Source organism: Schistocerca americana, chromosome 10 (genome assembly GCF_021461395.2).
Source record: "Schistocerca americana isolate TAMUIC-IGC-003095 chromosome 10, iqSchAmer2.1, whole genome shotgun sequence".
Lineage (NCBI taxonomy): Eukaryota > Metazoa > Arthropoda > Insecta > Orthoptera > Acrididae > Schistocerca > Schistocerca americana.
The window spans coordinates 175,756,601-175,778,075 of record NC_060128.1 but is presented as its reverse complement, the minus strand read 5'-3'; the positions used below and the strand labels follow the sequence as shown (position 1 = coordinate 175,778,075).

The following is a 21,475-nucleotide window of genomic DNA, read 5'->3' as shown; positions in this document are numbered from 1 at the left end:
CTTAAAAAATTAAACTGAAGAGGACTGTGCGTACTTGAAAGGTTAGGATTAAAAGTGTCTAATTCCATTGCAAATACAGTAAGTTTCCCAATGTGAAGCACATTAAGTAATATGCTTTCCATGCCTTGCAGGGTTCCAAAATTGATTATAGAATATTCCCCCAACACTATTATTGCCTCCACTTAGCAGCAATGAAAGAAAGAAGGCTTAGAAGTAATGGAAAGTGCAGCAAAGTTTCTATGGCCAAATGATAATGTTAGGATTCACAAAGGTGCTTATTTCATGAATAGTATTATAAAATTGAAGACCTCGGCTGTGAACAATGGTAAGCGACAAGGTGGTTGTTTTGAGAAACTGCGCTTAAAATGAGTTACCATTTACCTACCACAGTTTCTTTGCAGGGTGAGGTAACAAAACATTACCATTAATACTTTAAAAAATACAAATTTAAATGGTCTGAATTTTTTCAATCTACGATATTAAGATTTGCATTAACAAGTTAGAAAATAATCGCATTAACAACCTCAAATAGGTTGTCATTTAACATTTCTGACATCGCACTATCAGGTAAATCTAGTAAACAATGGTAAGGGACACAACATTATTTACTTCCTTAAAGAGTTACTCACCTTTATCACTTTTGAAAGCACATTTGCATTCTAAAGAACATTTCCAGGATCTTTATCCGAGTTTTAATTATCCAAGTTATCTTCAGATTTGTATAAATCATACCTGAAAAGCATTCCTGTGGCATGAACACTACACACATTACTGCTACTGGCAACCGTAGTTTTGGCACTAGCCCCTGTTTACATGCTCACATCCTGACAGAGCTGCTGTTAGTGAAAATTTGAAATTAGCGGCACAGCTGCCATTTCTCAGTTCACCATGGAACATTCAGCTAGCATGAAGAAAGAATATCACACTTGCAATGTTCTACATGCAGTACCACTCTTGTTTCTCACGGACTGCTCTTACCATTGTTTACAGCCAAGGTCTTCAATTTTATCCCTTTAGTTTCAAACTAAAGTGATGTTGATGGAAGTAACAACAACAACAACAACAACAACAACAACAACAACAACGATGCCATATAGTGAAATGGCCTAGAGCATGTCTTTCAATTTCACTCGATTTCGGTAATTTGCTCTCCCCAAACCATAATGCCAATCCAAGTACTGACTGGGCCCAATATTGCTTAATTTTAGTGATCAGGTGAGAACCAGTGCTTGCAATGTGGCGAGGCCAGTGGCTCATGATAAGTAGCATAATAAGAGGCACATCTGCGCGCGCACACAATTTTTTGGAACTAACCTCATTAAAGCCAGCTTTTTTAAAAAAGTATTGGTCGACTTACTTCCTTGGCTTTCATCTTCTTTGAGGATATCTTGAAATACCAGCTGCCACCACTCGTCAACTCTTGAGTGCATGCATTCAGGAGCTCTCTAACCTGGGAAGAGAAGAAGACAAAGGAAGTTTTACCGATCAATTCTAACGTTTCTTTCCTATACTCACACTCTGATCACTTTACTAATTAAGAACTTAAAAGAAAAGAAAGATGGGAAAAATTTGCATACCATATGCTAACAAGACCACGGAATTATACTGACTGAATTTCACCATTTGTAGCTCACTTTTTACGATCTATTAGTTAGTAAAAAACTCTTCCATTTCGTGCTCCTTGTTTAGTTAATCATCTCTTGTTACGTTCTTCATTCACAGTTCCTCCCCCCTTTGTTTCTGCCATCATCCAGTAAAATTGTGCTCCCCACAACAAGTTGCATCTTCTAATTTTCACGTTTTTTATTTTGAACTGTTAACTTCTCTTTTAACTCATTACTCTACAAATATTATAAAGTGCTCGTTATCTTCTCCCCAGTATCTGTTTTGGCCACAATTCCTTTATGTCTGAGCCCTTCCTTCCCACCTCAAACCCCCATTATTGGCAGGCATAAACATGAAGAATTTTTGATTTCTTAAAACATATCTTTTTATATGAAAACTTTTAAGTGTGTGTGTGTGTGTGTGTGTGTGTGTGTGTGTGTGTGTGTGTGTGTGTGTCCACACACACACACACACACACACACACACACACACACACACACACACACACACTGGTGTAGTTAAGTTAATCTCACTACAAAATTTCAAATTGTGTAAACACTACACCAGATCAAATGGTCATGGTGGGGTTGCCATCTCCATAAAACAACACATTGAATACAGCCCACTTCCTACCCTAATGGAAATAGGAACAGACAAGACCTTTGAATGTGCAGCCATAAAGCTTACAGATCTAAATCTAATTGTAGCTACAATTTACCGTCCGCACCCCCCCCCCCCCCTCCAGTAGTATTAATGATTTTCTGTTACAGACAGACTTATTTCTATCCAAAATAAGTCAGTGGAAACAGGATGTAATTGTATGTGGTGACTTTAATATAGACGCTCACACCCACATCAGAAACAGGGAGACACTGATTAACATTGCAAAAACTTATAATCTGCATGGCCTTGTAAATGAGCCCACTAGAATAACACCCAGCTCTAGATCAAATTTTTGCAAATAGAAATAAACTTAACCCATCACTAGAAGTATACAATGCAGCATTCAGCGACCACCATGCTGTCATTCTAAAGGTCGATGTTAGCAAAGATACCTCAAACTCAGTCCCATCTAAAACTTTACGAAGGTTTTTCACTCAAAGAAACTTTAACAAGCTAAATGTCCTCCTTACTAAAGAAACGTGGACAGAGATGTACGCAGCCAATGATGTGAACATGAAATTCAACATATTTCTTGACACAATGATCCACCACTTTGAAGACGTTTTTCCACAAAAGCCAGTAAGAATAAATAATAATACAACAAACAAGACTTTGATTACACCAGCTATAAAAATCTCTTGCAAACATAAAAGCATACTCCACATGTTATGGAAACAAAGTAGTGACTCCCCCAACTAACAGAATACTATAAAAACTACACATGTATCCTAAGAAGAGTGGTAAGACAGGCAAAAAGGATGCAAAATGATGAGTGTATTGACAAATCCAGCAATAAAGTAAAAGCAATGTGGAATATTATAAAAAGGGAAAGATGGGAAATCAAAGCTACACACACGAACATAGAAATCAAACTCAACAATGAATCTATATCTAATCCCAAAGTTGTGGTGAACTCTTTCAACAAATTCTTTACGAGCATAGCTGAAAAATTGGTCAAAAATAATCCTAACACAAACTACCAACCAGCAAACCCAAAATATCACATGTGCTGAGTCAATTTTCATTACCAAAGTCACTGAAAATGATGTTGCAAAAGGCCTCAGAGTTAAGAAATTCATATTCAGCTGGAATTGTTGGTATCCCAGCAGCTGTCGTCAAAAATTGTGTACACACAACTGCTGAACCATTAACTCACCTCAGTGACTGTTCTTTCCATGCAGGTACTTTCCCTGAAGCTCTGAAACTTTCTAAAGTAATTCCTGTCTTCAGAAAAGGTGGTGATAAAGATATGAATAACTACAGGCCTATATCAATCTCATCCCACTTTTCTGAAGTTTTTGGAAAAAATAATGTACAAAAAACTGATGGACTTCATTGGGGAAAAAAAGAAAAGGAGAGAGACAGAGAGAGAGAGAGAGAGAGAGAGAGAGAGAGAGAGAGAGAGAGAGATTTACTAAGTATAGCTCAATTTGGGTTCAGAAGCAACAAATCTCCTGCAACAACAGTATATGATTGCATAAATACGCTATTAGATCTGTTAGATAAAAAAACAACTCCTAACAGGCATATTTCTGGATCTGTCAAAGCTTTTTGCCGCTGTTGACCACAAAATATTGCTGGAAAAAATAGAACACTATGGTATCAGAGGAACTGCAAACAATTGGATTGCTTCATTCCTAACCAATTAGATGCAGAGAGTCAGCATGAAATACACTAATAGACAAACCAACTTAATAACCGAAATCCTATCAAGTAATAAAACTGCAAAGCAAGGTGTACCACAGGGCTCAGTGTTGGAAGCTCTACTTTTCCTCCTGTATATTAATGACTTGAGTGTGAATGTAGATGCACACAAAGCAATAATATCTGCTGATGACACAACTTTACTCCTCAAAGGGGAGAATACAGAGGCTGTGCAAAAAGCTGTGAACTTGGTCACTGGACAACTCAGCAACTGGGCTAAAATCAACAGATTAACTATCAACACCATAAAGACAACTTCCACGAACCTTCACGCAACACAAAATGCAAATTCCTCTCAGCCACTTGTCACTAAATAACCAGCCAATAGATACTGACACTGTTCTCAAATTCTTGAGTCTGTGGGTTCAAAATAACCTGAAATACATACAAACACATACAAGATAGGTAAATGTCAGACTTAGTAGTGGCTGTTATGCATTGAGTGTACTAAAATCATGTGCTAGCCTGAAACCATTAACCAGCGCGTACTATGCTTATATACAAGCCCACCTAAAATAGGGTGTGATATTCTGGGGAAATTTTGTAACTACCCTGAGCACATTCAAAATCCAGAAGAGAGCAATGAGGATTATTACTGGGAGCAAACCCATACACTCTTGCAAACCCATCTTCAGAAAGTTGGAAGTCCTTACACTGCCTTGCCTATACATTCTTGAGACAAATTTTTCTGAGTCGTAAAAAATTATGAAATAAATAAACACAACACCAGGAAAAACTCAAATCCGCATGTTTTACGTACAAACATTCAACTGTGTAAAAAGGGAGCTTTCCACATGGGCCTCCAACTGTTCAACAATCTTCCCACTAGTAATATGTCCATCGAAGACAACATAAAATTTAGCAAAAGTCATTTGTTGTGTCACTGTTTTTACTCTATAAATGAATACTCAGAACAGTAATCTTGCTATTTATGTTAAACTGAAAACATTGAGCAATGGAGTGAAGTAAACTTAACCAATCTTTGCAATATAATACATTAGGATGCTATAAGTTGAAAATGTTAACTGATATTTTCTGACATCTGTAACACACTGTGTACCATCAGATCACGTGGAATAAATAAATAAAAAGACATTTCATATATAAAAACAAAGATGAGGTGACTTACCGAACAAAAGCGCTGGCAGGTCGATAGACAAACAAACAAACACAAACATACACACAAAATTCAAGCTTTCGCAACAAACTGTTGCCTCATCAGGGAAGAGGGAAGGAGAGGGTAAGACGAAAGGAAGTGGGTTTTAAGGGAGAGGGTAAGGAGTCATTCCAATCCCGGGAGCGGAAAGACTTACCTTAGGGGGAAAAAAGGACAGGTATACACTCGCACACACGCACATATCCATCCACACATACAGACACAAGCAGACATTATGTCTGTGTGTATGTTTGTGTTTGTTTGTGTGTCTATCGACCTGCCAGCGCTTTTGTTCGGTAAGTCACCTCATCTTTGTTTTTATATATAATTTTTCCCACGTGGGATGTTTCCTTCCATTATATTGATATCATTAAAAAGACATTTCTCTGTATTTATACAATTAGCAACATATCACAGGTTAAACTAAACTAAAAAGTTACCTTCCAATAGCTGTGAAGAGAGCACATGCGTGTGTTGACATTGCGAAACTATCTATAGAGAATTAGGATAGATACATCCACTTCAGAGCATTTTAAATAATGGCTGAAGTATCAAGTGCAAATACCTGCATGAGACCAGACCCTAGAAACTACAGATACACAAAGCTGGAAAAACAATCTTTGCTCTTGAAGCTGTTAGATTTTACATTTACCACAAGTGAATTTTCCCTTTAATATGATATCAGCGTAAATATCCTTGGAAGATCCTAGAAGCAATTTATTACAAGCTGCATGTCTTGACTGAACATGGAACACAAGCATCTTAATTAGTACAGTATACTTCTACATCTAAAGTTTGGTGTGTAATACTTATCCACCAATTTTACTCACAGTTCCTCTTACAGCTTCCCCAGGACTATCTTTTACACCTATCATCTCATCTCATCCTATCCCATCCAACCCCATCCCACCACATCCTATCTGATCCAATCCCACCCCTCCCCACACAGCTTCTTCCTATTGTGGTCTTGGGACAAACCTTGTGGCGAAGATTTACTGACATGTCTTAAGAAATGTCTGCAAGTCTAACTTCACAGCGAACTAACTCCCAGGGTTGAAGAGAAGTATAGTATGGTTTTAATATTTCAAATATCTTGTACGAACCACTCCAGTTCTCCCTATTATTACTTATCCTAGTAATTTGCCAACTAACCCATTAACAACTGAAAGTTCAGAAGTTCTCAAAATTCCAGAATGAACAATACAGCAACAGTTTCAGCTCACCTTCCTTTCAGACTCGAGAATGGCATAAACGTAGCCTTTCGGCTGTGATGCCGACTGTTCTTTGCCTGGCCACTCTATGCGTATCTGGCCAAACTGGTGAAGTTCATTCACCAGGGCTGCCTCGCCCATGTCCCAAGGAACTCCTCCAAGGAATACCTGCAGGCACATTTAACCGGTTACACTGTCACACATCAAATCGTTCAAACACATCAAATCGTTCAAACACATCAAATCGTTCAAACACATCAAATCGTTCAAACACATCAAATCGTTCAAACACATCAAATCGTTCAAACACATCAAATCGTTCAAACACATCAAATCGTTCAAACACATCAAATCGTTCAAACACATCAAATCGTTCAAACACATCAAATCGTTCAAACACATCAAATCGTTCAAACACATCAAATCGTTCAAACACATCAAATCGTTCAAACACATTTCTGAAACAAGGGTGGTATTTACAAGATTATTAACATCCTCAGGCACTACCAACTTTAATTCTCTTTTACAACAGTGACTACTAACAGTATCGTTCATTATAATGCAGGAATACTTTAGCTGTGTCAGTTAATAACCTACGTCCATTTTGTCTACTGAGTAACTCCTGCCACAGTCACTACTTACGTAACACTTCTGCACATTAAGAGACTACCATATAGGGTGTTAGATCTGGAATGTCATATCCTTACAACAACATTAAAAACTGTTAAAAGATTATTATATATCCCAACACAAGCAAAGGTTTTTCCACATGTTCTCTGAAGGAACTGAGGCATCTTTGCTTTCCACAGCAATGACAACTCCCCACCCCCAAGTTTTAAGGCTTATTGTTTGGGGGGGCTGGGGGGGGGGGGGGGGGGGGGGGGGAAGAGAGAGAGAGAGAGAGAGAGAGAGAGAGAGAGAGAGAGAGAGAGAGAATCTGTTTACTGAAAATAAGATATCATCTCCCAAGAGTGACATCAAGAACTCCGTGACTACAGCTGGGCAATGAGACCTGTTAATAGCAACAGGCTTCACAGAAGTGTTTACATTGAGTACTACTGTTCTCTTCGTGGGATTTTTATTACTGCACAAAAGAGTTTAGTGTAGTCTGGCAATGTATGATCTACCTATACCTGAGGAAAAAGTATCACAACTACAACCTCTGCGTAACCAAGTTTCTCCACAATTTTACAGTTGGAGTCATGAACAATAGTGATAAGAGTTCAGATTCTTTCTGCACACCTGATGCATACATACTCCAACAGCCAATGAGTATTAATTAGCGTTCTGAGTGCTCTGCTCTGAACACTGAAGCCAGAGCTACCACTAATCATTGTCATAGTAGCAACCTATTTACTGAATTTTTATTCCTTTCGTTGCAAGTTGTCATGACCGATGATAGCGATAAGTGACAAATCTTACACAGAAACAGAATGTGTAGAACACAAGTTTTCTGCAAGCATAAAGTACTTACCACGATTGTCACTTTGAACTTGCAACAAAGCAGCCTCTGTCACTACCTCTACCTGCACGGACCACACCATTTCACAATTTATGAATTTGCCTATAGTGGCCAAGGACTTCCATTTCAACCAAGGCAACACTATAAATCAAATGCTAATTAATGTACCGTGGATGATTCCCTTATGGGAAGCAGAGGTCTGCTGGTGTGAAATGCACAAAACAGGATACTTTCAGGTCTCTTCATACAACCAACTCTGAAGTCTTAATGCCTCTGTACAATGTGGAGCACTTCACAATTATGTAAATATTTCTGAAAGTTATGAAAATATAAAAACTTGAAAGATTTTAAACAGTGTTCAATGAAGTTCCTTCATCCCTGCAAAAGCAGGAACAGGCAATCTTAGGAGATAATGTGCAAAAATAATTGTATATAGTAACTGGGTCAACAACCAAATACACTGAAAATGGTAAGAAACTAGAAGTGATACAGGGTAATTGTAAAGTCCATGAAACATTTTAAAAATTCAGTGGAAGTAAATGGCTGAACATAACACATGATACAGCATGTGAAAGACCAACTACCAGGGATGTTATTTAATATGGTGCTGGCAAGTTTGGAAAATGCCACAGGGGCACCACTGTCCTTAGTTGCTGAAATGGTGGTAAACCAGGCAGAAAAAAAACTTCCTGTGTTAGAATTCACCTGCTGCTTATCAGTTGCGAATGCTGCTGAGAATCCCCATGCAACTCTTAACACATCCAGGATTCCCAGAAAGTTAACATGTTCTGTCCAACAGGACAGCGTATGGACCATTTTCCTCCATTGAGAGAGCTCAATGGTCTCATTGCTCTCAACATGCTCCAATCAAGACCAATGTCAAGTTTAAACTGATAATAGTGATTTCCACTTTCAAAAATATTCTGCCGCTCCACATTTCTACAATGTGGAGTTTTCCCTGTGTTAAAAACATGGTTTAAATTATTGTTACTCTGAATGATTATAACATTTAAGATGAGGCTATGTTTGTGATACAGGTGCATTAGCCAAAGTATTTCAGCAAGCAGCTTAGCTATCTGGTGATTGAGAACACAATTACAACTTTTAAGTAGTAATAGAAAGGAATTTTGTGAACGCCAATACTGGAAGCCTTGCAAAATTTGTCGAGTTTGTGCTACACCTATTTAGAACAGTGATACTTGCAATGACTAACATTCTTTTCCCTGCTCCTTGCAACATCATTAAACTCAATCAGAGCTTAAGAATTTTAGAATTTTTGCAAATGGGTCCCTATATTATAACCAGATTGTTGACTGTCAGTTGAGCTAAGACCCAAAACACAATAAAACTATTCTTGGCAAAACTTAGTACCGGTTTCCTCTGTAGAAGACACTCGGCACAGATAATGCATCCGAATGCAGAGAGAGATCACTTATTCGAATCCTGGAAGGGTCATATTTCTAAAGTTTTACACAAAACACGAAAATACCACTAGCAAATATAGCAGTTGTTTCGATTGTGGCAAGTATTATATACAGCTTCACATTAGTCTTAGTCTGAGAAATGGACAATGGAGATCCACTGACACATGATTCTGTGTCACATTGTCTGGGGAGATAAGGTGTCTCAGGGGGCCACAGGGATCTCCAACTTTGGCACAGGAGTAGTACATGCAGAGTGTGGAGGTGGAGGCGCAAGTTTCCTTCTTTTTGTCCTCCTTGTCCTTGTACTCCTTAGCAGACAATGACTGGGAACATACCTTTAAATTAATTTCAGGGACAGAGGAAGAATGAGAGCAGAATAAGTTGTTAATTATCTTTACACAATTACAACTATTAAATATATGACAGGAATGTTGCATATACATCAGTAACCATATTTACAGTTGTATAATTATAATGCTTTCTTTTACCTTACACGAATAGGCACCAGACTTGACAGATCGTGGTGGTAATGTTCCACTCCATGTGCAGGTGGCATCAACCAGAGCTACGAAACAGAAACAAAGACATTGGTGAAATTCTCATTAACTGTACTACCACAAAACCATCAGGTCATTTTCTATGGTCTGAAGCAGAGCCCAGATTATATTTTCTTTCACTCTTTGGACAGACTTAAAATTTATTGAAAACAGGGAGGGGGGCACAAAGGGATTAAATCTTAATGTTTCTGATGTAGTTCCACAAAATACCGGACCATATTTAGATCTCTTTTCTCAATCAAAGAAACGTACACAAAGAGCATCTGCTTCACAACCATAAATTCGTTGAACGATGAGGACATTTTTCCACACAGGCAGCTGTAAGGTACTGGAAGAATAAACTTAACGAAATAGTTAACAAAATATGTGTCATGTAGCCTAGTGCAATAAACCAAAAACAGATACAAAATGAGGTAAAAAAAAACAACATCATCATCATCATCATCATCATCATCATCATCATCATCATCATCATCATCAACAACAACAACAACAACAACAACAACGTGATTAACAATCATCTGAAGATGGGTTTGTAAAAATATCAAACCAGTCACAGTTTGATCCAAATAATCATACTTGTGGGTGGCTGCCGTGTCAGTTATAAACCTCACAGTTCCACTGCTTCTGTTCTTTCTGAACATATCGAACATTGCAATAAGTATACCTCATTCACCAAATTTTAGTAATTGTCATTTCATAATATAGTTTACGTCATGCTTATGTCATCTCACTTAACTGCCGTTACCACATACAGAAGCAATGTAGTACACTAACCAATATTATTATGCATTTTGATCACATCAACAATGTAGTCGAAATGACTACAGTATTGTAAATTAACTAGGTTTAACACTGTTCTATATCATATGTACTAACAATGTACTAAAATGATTCTTTGATTCTTTGACAAATAAACAAATATTACAGTCAAATGTTTCAACATGGTCAATTTCTGTCAAAATATTATGTACATGAATTGACAGGCACCACAGCTCTAAGAAAATTTTGGGAAAACTGTTTCAGAGCAGCAGAATGGCGTTCTATTAGAACCAAAAACCATTCTCTTTTTGTATACTGAACATTCTTTGGGAGCTACCAGGGATAAAATGCAATGAACACAGGACTACTGAGAACGTTTACAGAAACCTGATTGCTGTTCTACAAGCAGAAGAGTATGAATGAGAAGCAGTCTACAAGAAGGTAGTGAGACACAGTTGCAGTCCGTCTCTGATCGTATATAATCTGTACAATGAGCAAGTAGTACAGGAGACCTAGGAGTAATTTTGGACGGGAACTTGAAGTTCAGTGAAAATAAAAATAAACTTTATAAGGTTTACCATGACATTGTCATTTCGTCACAGGCATTTAAGGACTTGGAAGATAAGTTGAACAGAATGGACAATGTTTACCAGTGTGCACACAAAAAATAGTAGATTTAATTATCTATTTGGTAAGAAACAACTGTCGATGGCAGAAGTAAATCTAAGGAAAATTAACCTGACGAAACAAATTTTCATACAGAATTTCTGGCGAATTCCTACTACCAGGAAGAAAAATGTTACTATGTGGAAGAAAAATTTATAATCATGTCAACAGGAACATGTAAAAGTAAAGGACTGCAGTAGTTACGAAGAGATCTGCACAGGATAAACCAGGAGAGCCTGGTCAAACAAGTCTATGGACCGAAGACTGCAAATCCTTTAATACCAACTCTCTCATCTCCCTCCCCCCGTCCATTACTACATTTGTTTTAAGAAAGATGAAGTCACCATCACTATTGACAGCTACTGCTTTTTATGGGAAGCACATTAATGATTTCAGTTGCACGGATTGTGAAGTGACTAAATATCCACAACCACAAATTTGAGATACAAAATTTAAACTGAACATTGACCTAAAGGTTATTTAAATAAAAAAGGAGAGAGAGAGAGAGAGAGAGAGAGAGAGAGAGAGAGAGAGAGAGAGAGAGAGAGAGAGAGAGAGAATGAATTTAAAAGCAGCCTTTTGTACCTACTGCTTCCAGATGGGTCACCAAATACAAAAGTGCGAACCTAAACCTCCGTACTTCAGGTCTGTCTGAGATTTGGGGGAAGGGGAGCTTGAAAAATGAAGTTGTAATGTGTTACCCTCCATGTGACATTTTTCAACATAAAAAAAACTTGTCATCATGCAGGCAGTTTATATGCACACATGCCAGTGTAGACTAGTTACTCCACTGGCCAGAAAGATAACCAGATCTGTCCCCGATAGAACACATGTGGGACCAGCTCCAATATCACATCCTCTCGCCTCCAGATGGGCTACAATGGCTTTGTGGCACCATCCAAAATTGAATCGGTGTACAAATCGAGGCCACAGCAGTGCATCATCATACTGACAACTGGGTTCATATGGAAAACTTATTTGTAAATTTGACTCAATACTGCAATCACTGAGGTAACATCACATACCCTGTAAATCTGTGATGTTTAGTTTTGTTTTTTCCTCTCCTCCTGTGGGTTTATTCCCCCTTTTTTGCCACAGACTGACAAGTACAAATTTCTCCCCTAAAGTGTACAGTAGAATTTTATTCTGTCAGATCAAACTTACAGGCAGCATTCTTGTGGAAGCGGGCCGCACGCTCAAGGCACACCTGACCACCCCCGGGGTTGCCCGCCCCAGAGTTCCGCGACTGCGGCGAAGTCAGCGAAGGCGACTGCCGCCACTGCAGTGGCGACCCGAGCTCCGGTGGCGTCAGCGGGTGCAACGGCGACGGAACTCTCACGCGCCGCGACTGCTGTTGCGACTGGGGAGGGCTGCGCTGCTGGCAAGGTGAAGAGAGGGAAAGACCCAAGGGCGCCGACAGTGGGAAGCAGGTGGCAGCCTGACCGTCTGGAGACTGTGGCGACTGCAGGAACTGCGACAGGAAACTCGCCTGGAACACATTACACTGACATGTCAAACTCGCCATATACCACAAAGGTAATGTTGACACTACCCACGTCCCCACTGTAGTCTTAATAACTATGGACTAAGCGCATGTGTTTTTTTGTGTGACACCTGCGAAACTAGGTAATTATTTAATGCACATGGCAGAAAGAACCAGTCAGAACTACTAGCCTCATAACCTACAGAATAACCACAAAAACAATTCAGTAAACCTAACCATTTATAAGAGAATGAATCGACGAGAACACAAGTGAACTGACAGAATAATTTGCTTGTGTTCACTACCATTCACTTATACCTGCGAACAAGTATTTCCACTGGAGGGAATGGAAAAGAACAAGGTAACATACATACCATTGAGAACATTTCTTTCAAGTGAAGTGAGGGCCAAAGCACAGAGGTGAGTGAACTACTTTGATGGTCTGCTGAGAGATAAGATAGTCATCTCTACCACAAATGAGTGCCTGTGAATACAAACTGAACATCAACATACACTGTTCACTCATGCTCACCTACTGTTTACACCAGAGGGAAGGTCATTTACTGTTAGTTCCTAATGAAAATAATTTCCGAGATGAGACAGCCAACAAAGCGAAGAGTCTTCAGCATTGGTGATAAGTGAAAGTAAGTATCAGAAATTCCACCCTGCTCATTTAACGTTAGCAATGTGTGAAACTAGAACTACATTATATGAACTGTATGAAATTAAATTATAAAATGCATTTTGGCTGGGGTATACACTTACATACTGATAGTTTTTTCCTGAAAGAGGCTATTGTTTTTTTAAAACAAAAAAAAAAATCATTTTCAATTAATTTTGCCACAATGGGCTTATTAAGTAATAACAAAAAACATTCTTATATGCTTTCATTTGTCTGCTAATCATGATACACACAGCAGCATGGAAAGATCAATATGACAACCAATATTTCTATGAAATGGCATATCACTCTACAGCCACAGACATGGGGTTCTATATGAAGGACAAAAAGGTCCAACCTATATGCGGATGTAGTCAATGTGAAGGATCCAGGACATGTCTCACTTTTTTAACTAAAAGGCGTATATGCAGACAAGAAAAAAAAAATCCTGAATTTCCCAGTTAAAAACGCACTTTTCTCAATGTGAACACACACTTCTTCCAAGTTGAAAATACACTTTTTCCATGGTAAGTGCCAATATTCTCTCACTTTTAGCTTTAAAAATATCAATTCTTTAAATTGTGAAGGTTTTATACACCAGAGTGTAATTTTAGAGAATGAAAAAACTCTGTGGGGAAGATCTGTAATGTGCAGCAACATTTATGCTGCGTATTTTCCTAATACGATACGCTGCATATTTTTGTATTCGTACTACGAAAGTATAGATTCGAAACAGCACGTTAAGTTTCTGAACCGTAGAAATCGAGACTGAAATGCGCTTTTGTGAGCCAGTCATAGCTCACGTCACGCGATCTCGCCAGCCAACGAAGGCAGATATTGAAAGCATAGGACATCTGAGTCAGCCAGCCAACAGCGACATCATTGTTAGGTAGTGTGAACACACAGATCGGAAAAGTTGACTATTTAACTTTACGTACATAGTGTAGCTAAAAGAGAAGCTAAGCTTTCACATATAACATTTGTCTAACATTAACAAGCTACAATAAAAGCTAAGCTTTCACATATATTATTGGTCTTTTTTGAGCATGTTACACTTTAAGATACATCACTTTGAAGCTAATGCTTTTCAAAGCACCATTCGCGATATTTTCCCGCGACCTGTTAGAAATAGCTTCACTGCGGCAGTTGCCATAGCGCACCAGGAAATAGGTGTTACTCTGCGTGGGCAGCTATGACGACGTAGGAAGCCCAAATGTTCATACAAATGAAGTATTAAGGGACCTTACATGATGTCATAGAAGACATAGGATACTCCAAGAATATCAGAATTTCATACACCATACTAAAATGCATAATCCTGTTTAAAGTGCACATTCATATGTCCAGATTCACAATTAAGTAGGCACCAACCTGATATTAAGATTTCAGAGCAGTTTTCAGGATGCAGATTTTCTTGGAGCATCAGTACTGTATCATCTCACGCTTGGTTCTTTATTACGGCATAATGCCACACGTGCCAGAAGATGAAAATGTGCACTTGAAATTTAGTGAGCAGTTGAAACTAGTGCGGAATGAGAGACTTCGATTCTAATAAATTGACTGCCTCTGGAGAAAAGATTGATAAAAGCCACATTTTCTTAGCAAACTGAGGAAAATAACTTCTTTGTTCTGCAAGGCAATTGTCTGCAAAAAACATGGTAATAAAATCATATCAGAAAACTGAAACTAATAACATATGTTAGCCTTCCATAATTATGAGTTTGTATTTTAATTCACTTGATAGCCCCCACAAAGGTGTCGAGGTCGAAATACACTGCTCCATTTATGAAAATGATTTTACCGAGGAATTGCAGCAATTCCCAATTACAATTGTTGCACAAGTGTGAAACACTTGTTCACACAAGTGAATGAGTAACTGTGGGATAGGAAAACAAGCAACACCACCTAAATGGCAACTGGACCTAACATAATTCTTATAAAATTCTATCGATGTAAAAGAACTTGCTTCTGTTCTTTTAGCAGGGCACCCCAATTTGCTGAAATGGAAAAATGTGCAGGTTATTCCAGTCTTCAAGAAGGGATGTCTAACTAGCACTAAGTATAGGCCTAAATTGATGACATCAGCCTGTTCTAAAATTTTGGAACATTTTATATTTTTTGGAGACCAGAAATCTCTGTAGGAATCAACATGGATTCTACAAAACACACTCATGAGAACTAGAATACCAAAGCCCAGGTTGATGCTCTGTTTGGGTTTCAGAAAGCATTGAATACAATTCCGCACTGTCACCTAATAAACAAAACACACATATACCTAATACCACAGAAGATTTCGGACTGGATCGAAAAATTCCTAGCAAACAGAATACAATTTCTTGTTCTTAACAGGGAGAAACTGTCAGAAATGAAAGTAACATGGAGTGTTTATACACATAGTGAACAGTAATGGTTTTATAAATGTCCTAGTGGACAATGTTGGCAGCTCTACATGGCCATTCATTGATTTTGCAATTGTATACAGAGAAGTTACGATGCTATAGAACTGTATGTGAAAGGTCAGAGGATTGATACTTTGCACAGTTGATCCTCAATTGATGTACTGCACACATATATAGTTGGAAACACCTGTTACATTACGATTAAGCATTTTCAGAGTGATCACTGGAAGCTGTTACCCCCCACAAAAGATCTAAAAATAAGTGTAATAACTATTTAAAGTAGAACGAGCACTTAAAACTACTGGCAGTCGTTCTGATAGTATTGAATAATCTACTTCTAAATGTGCGTACCTGTTACTCAACAATCCTTCGAACTGGTGAGTAGCTATCACATGTATTATTTCCCAACTGTTTGTTGTTGGTGCACCATATCTCCCATATTACTTAAGCAAAATTAATGACTGAGATAACACTTGCAAGATTTTTCACCATTAAGGACAAAAAAAATTACACACATAGTTTAGAGTCATCATTCTTTGCTAAAAACCTTATTCTGAAAACATTTTTATAAAAACAATGTAGAATGAATAAGTTGTTTACTGACAATCTACTTTTGGTTTTAAGCACAATAATAGTTAAAGGGGTTTTGTTTCTATAAGAAAGCTTTTTGTACTGTGAGAATAAACTCAATTACATCAATGTTCATCATCACCGATAAACACAGTCTACTTTTATAATTTAATTTATGTTATCTTTTAATTTGTCAGTTATGTTACACTTCTCCTAACCTAAATACCATCAATCTGTACTGCCAGGAATATTGATTTCTTATGAATTTTTCCTAACAAATCAATGACTACACAAAAAAACTGTCAAATGTCTGCTAACTTTTTTCCTTCTGTATTTCTTATTTTCACGACACTACAAGGACAAGGCACAACATCCAGAGGGAGACCACCTACCAATTGGCATTCCACACTACTGGATCATGTCACAGACCACAGAAGAAGAAATGCTAGATACGTGACAAACAAAGGCGAATCGACAAATGTCCATGTTACAACTTACCTACTTCACTTCCATCAAAATCTCAGTCCAAGAATACAACACATGAACTTCAAAAACTTTACCTACACTTCTTTTCCCGAAAGTGAAAAGCGCGAACACAGTGTTGGTAACTGGATCAAACCTGGGTACACTGTTCTGGAAGGTCATTTGCAGGGAAGTTCTGTGACAAATCAGCTACCACATATTGCCACAAGGGAAATGTTAACTTAGAACCCACTAAGGTTTGTGAAGATCTGGAACCCCTCAGAGCAGAATAACGACAGCAAGAAAATATTAGAGAATTTAACAATGCTCTAGCACTTGCTTAAATTCAAATACGCAACGAGAACCTCTGAACCTACGCACAGAATTCACACGGTCATTATGAGGAGTCAAAACAGTGTTTATTAACTGGCCTTTATCATCATTTGGTAATGGTTGCTTGGACCCCTTGCTTTAATTCATGTCAAATGAGGACTGGTTTCATTTGTCAGGTTATGCAAAATTTCAAAATTGCATATGTAAGCCGCAGAACAACCCACATATTCTGCACCATGAACTTTTCCATTCAGAGAAGATAGGTGTTCGATGTGCAGTGTCAGGCATCTGCACCATTGCCCCATATTTTTTTTCCAATTACACCTTAAACAGTGCCAGATATCTAGAGAGATAAATGGCTTTAGCTATGCACAATTAACAGATCCAGAGAAACAGTGCGCAGTATTCCAAACACTAGCACATCCAACAAATCCCTGACGACACATTTGCATGTCGAGACCTCTGGTCCCCAAAGTCCCCCAACTTGACATTGTGTTATTTTTATTTACGGAACACTAAAAAGCAATGTGTGTGTGCTGACAATCCTCACACAGACAGACAGTCTTAAACAGAACATTACTAGAGAAATTAACAGCATCACACCTGCAGCAATACAGCATGTTGCTGGTGAAGTCCTCACACCAAGTTGGCAATTCCTGGATGTCCATGGCCACAGTTTTCAGCATCTGTTATAAGCAGGTAACAACATGCTTTTTAACATTACTATTATCCATTCTTTTTAGTTAGTTCACTGTTACTTGGAATATCGGATGTGAGGTGTACTGGTTTTATGTGGGACACCATACTAGATTCACTACTGGTAATTCATTTCACCCTGGAACATCCAATGTAGCACCTACAGTCAGTGAGGTGGCTACTCTTTTTTTATCATTGCCGACGGGGCATCAACGGGCAATTAAGTTTTTGTCATCTATTATAAAAGAATTGGTGCACTTCCTACAATATCTTATTCAAACCCACGTTGTGATTCAATGTACTACCCACTGTTTTTCCCATGTGTTGAATCTAGATTGACTGTAGGAAAGCCATATGGTCATGGTCATGCTCACACTATTGTGTTGGTAACATACTACAGTATCACTGTCATCATTTTCCAATTTGAGATGATTTTAGTATACTTCGTGCTTCAGATAAATTATTTCAACAATATATTGTTCCGAGTTATGTCAAAGCAGAAGGTTTCAGGTTGGTATTCGTTTGAGCTCCTCCAAAAACAACTTCAGAAAATCCATCACATGTTTGTAACTATTAGCTCTTAATATAGATGCTTAAAAAAGATGGAACAGTTTGGGGAATTACTGTTATTCTTCCTTCAACTTGACAGGTCTTGCAATATGCTTAACAATGAACAGACAATGGCCATTGTTACCCCGCCCCTCCCCTGACTCAGGTTCTATGGTTTTCCATTTAAAACTGGAAGCCTTATTACATGTGCTATGCACTATGCAGTCAGTGGTTGTTTGTGTTACTGAATTTCAAGAGACATGTCCTCCATGCACACATTCTTTTTCAGGATATCAATTGAAGATCAATTAACTTCAGTTGAATATGTAGACTAATTTGTGAAGAAATTCCAAATGAATTTCTTATCACTGATAATCTGTGGTTTGTACCATACTGCAGATTTATCAGTGGATAATACTGTTATTTCAATCTCTTATAATTGGTATTCAATCAAACCTGTTAAATATTTGTACAAATAAATGTAAATAGGACATGACAAAATGCCGAAATCATTTGGGACAAGATTCCAATGGCTCCCAAGATGCATTAATAAGTGTCATTCAACTTTTGAGGGACACTATGAATAATAGTCTCTCTCTTATGAAGGCAAAACAATTCTGTTTGGTGGAGATTTCCATGAAGTATTACCCATTGTTAGCCACTGTCAAAACTACTATGGTTTCATGTTAAAATTCGTAAGTTGACCCAAAACATGAGGGGTAAATGATCCTGTTTTCACTGAATGGTTACATATATTCGCTAATGGTGACTTAGAAAATCAAACACTAATTCAATGAAGCAATCAAAATTCCTAAACATTGTCTCATCAATTATGATACTCTTATTACCACCATATTATATGCCACAGAAATCAACTAACAAAGTATTTTGCAATCCTACTCAATGGTGATTCCATGTCAAAAAAATGACTTTTCTACCCCAGTTCTGATTCTATTCCACATGAAGAAATAAAGAATGGTCAACTGTGCCCTGTAAAATTTTTGAACTCTTAATTTGTGCCATTTACCTCCTCATTACCCTAAAAATTGCTATTATTATGTCAATTAGAAATCTAACCACTACGAAGGGATTAATTAATGGTGAAAAACTAGAGGTAACTGTTTTGGCAAGTATATCACTGCTAAATTCATTGACTTGGATGAAATTTTGCTCATCCCGTGCATTAAACTCTCACCTTCTGATCCAATCGCACCTTTCCAAATGATAAGGAACAATTCCCAATGAAAATAGCTTCCACTATGACAACTGATAGAGCACAAGGTCAGACGCTTGAAAGAGTCTGATAAAATTCACCAGGACTTGTTTCTTCATATGCACCACTAAGATGATGTGACTTACCAAACGAAAGTGCTGGCAGGTCGATAGACACACAAACATACACACAAAATTCAAGCTTTCGCAACGAATAGTTGCTTCATCAGGAAAGAGGGAAGGAGAGGGAAAGACGAAACGATGTGCGTTTTAAGGGAGAGGTTAAGGAGTCATTCCAATCCCGGGCGCGGACAGACTTACCTTAGGGGGGAAAAAAGGACAGGTATACACTGTCGCTCGCTCCACTTTCTCATCTCCTCAAACCCAGAACCTCCCACAGAAGAACCCCAAAAGTGCCCCACTTGTGACAGGATACTTTCCGGGACTGGATCAGACTCTGAATGTGGCTCTCCAGCAGGGATACGACTTCCTCAAATTCTGCCCTGAAATGAGATCCATCCTTCATGAAAACCTCCCCACTCCACCAAGAGTGTCTTTCCGCCGTCCACCTAACCTTCGTAACCTCTTAGTTCATCCCTATGAAATCCCCAAACCACCTTCCCTACCCTTGTAACCGCCCTCAGTGTAAAACCTGTCCCATGCACCCTCCCACCACCATCTACTCCAGTCCTGTAACCCGGAAGGTGTACACGATCAAAGGCAGAGCCACGTGTGAAAGCACCCACGTGATTTACCAACTGACCTACCTACACTGTGAAGCTTTCTATGTGGGAATGACCAGCAACAAACTGTCCATTCGCATGAATGGACACAGGCAGACAGTGTTTGTTGGTAATGAGGATCACCCTGTGGCTAAACATGCCTTGGTGCACGGCCAGCACATCTTGGCACAGTGTTACACCGTCCGGGTTATCTGGATACTTCCCACTAACACCAACCTATCTGAACTCCGGAGATGGGAACTTGCTCTACAGTATATCCTCTCTTCTCATCTGCCAGGCCTCAATCTCCGCTGATTTCAATTTGCCGCCGCTCATACCTCACCTGTCTTTCAACAACATCTTTGCCTCTGTACTTCCACCTCGACTGACATCTCTGCCCAAACTCTTTGCCTTTACAAATGTCTGCTTGTGTCTATGTAAGTGCATGTGTATGTGCGGATGGATATGCGTGCGTGTGCGCGCGAACGCGCGCGAGCGCGCACGCGCGCGAGAGCGAGCGTATACCTGTCCTTTTTTTCCCCCTAAGGTAAGTCTTTCCGCTCCCGGGATTGGAATGACTCCTTACCCTCTCCCTTAAAACCCACATCCTTTCGTCTTTCCCTCTCCTTCCCTCTTTCCTGAGAAGGCAACAGTCTGTTGCGAAAGCTTTAATTTCATGTGTATGTTTGTGTGTCTATCGACCTGCCAGCACAACGTACCAGCGTGACCCAAACACTTTGTTACAGGAAATGTTCAAAATGTCCTCCGTTAGCGGTGATACATGCATCCACCCTCCATCGCACGGAATCCCTGACGGGCTGATTCAGCCCTGGAGAATGGCGTATTGTATCACATCCGTCCACAATACGAGCACGAAGAGTCTCTACATTTGGTACCGGGGTTGTGTAAACGAGAGCTTTCAAATGCCCCCATAAATGAAAGTCAAGAGGGCTGAGGTCAGGAGAGCGTGGATGCCATGGAATTGGTCCGCCTCTACCAATCTATCAGTCACCGAATCTGTTGTTGAGAAGCGTACGAACACTTTGACTGAAATGTGCAGGAGCTCCATCGGGCATGAACCACATGTTGTGTCATACTTGTAAAGGCACATGTTCTAGCAGCACAGGTAGAGTATCCCGTATGAAATCATGATAACATGCTAAATTGAGCGTAGGTGG

The 21,475-nt window shown here is 38.9% G+C and overlaps 1 protein-coding gene across 1 annotated transcript in view; it reads right to left on the bottom strand.

Moving 5' to 3' along the window:
- The window catches only part of LOC124552358 (cytoplasmic polyadenylation element-binding protein 1), a 54,556-nt gene that overhangs the window by 23,911 nt on the left and 9,170 nt on the right, over positions 1 to 21,475 (bottom strand). Inside the window, exons 6-9 of the mRNA XM_047126625.1 lie at positions 12,375 to 12,699; positions 9,714 to 9,790; positions 6,352 to 6,507; positions 1,358 to 1,450 (exon numbers count right to left, since the gene is read on the bottom strand). Coding sequence (XP_046982581.1) covers positions 1,358 to 1,450; positions 6,352 to 6,507; positions 9,714 to 9,790; positions 12,375 to 12,699 — 651 coding nt within the window. The remainder of the gene's footprint in view (positions 1 to 1,357; positions 1,451 to 6,351; positions 6,508 to 9,713; positions 9,791 to 12,374; positions 12,700 to 21,475) is intronic.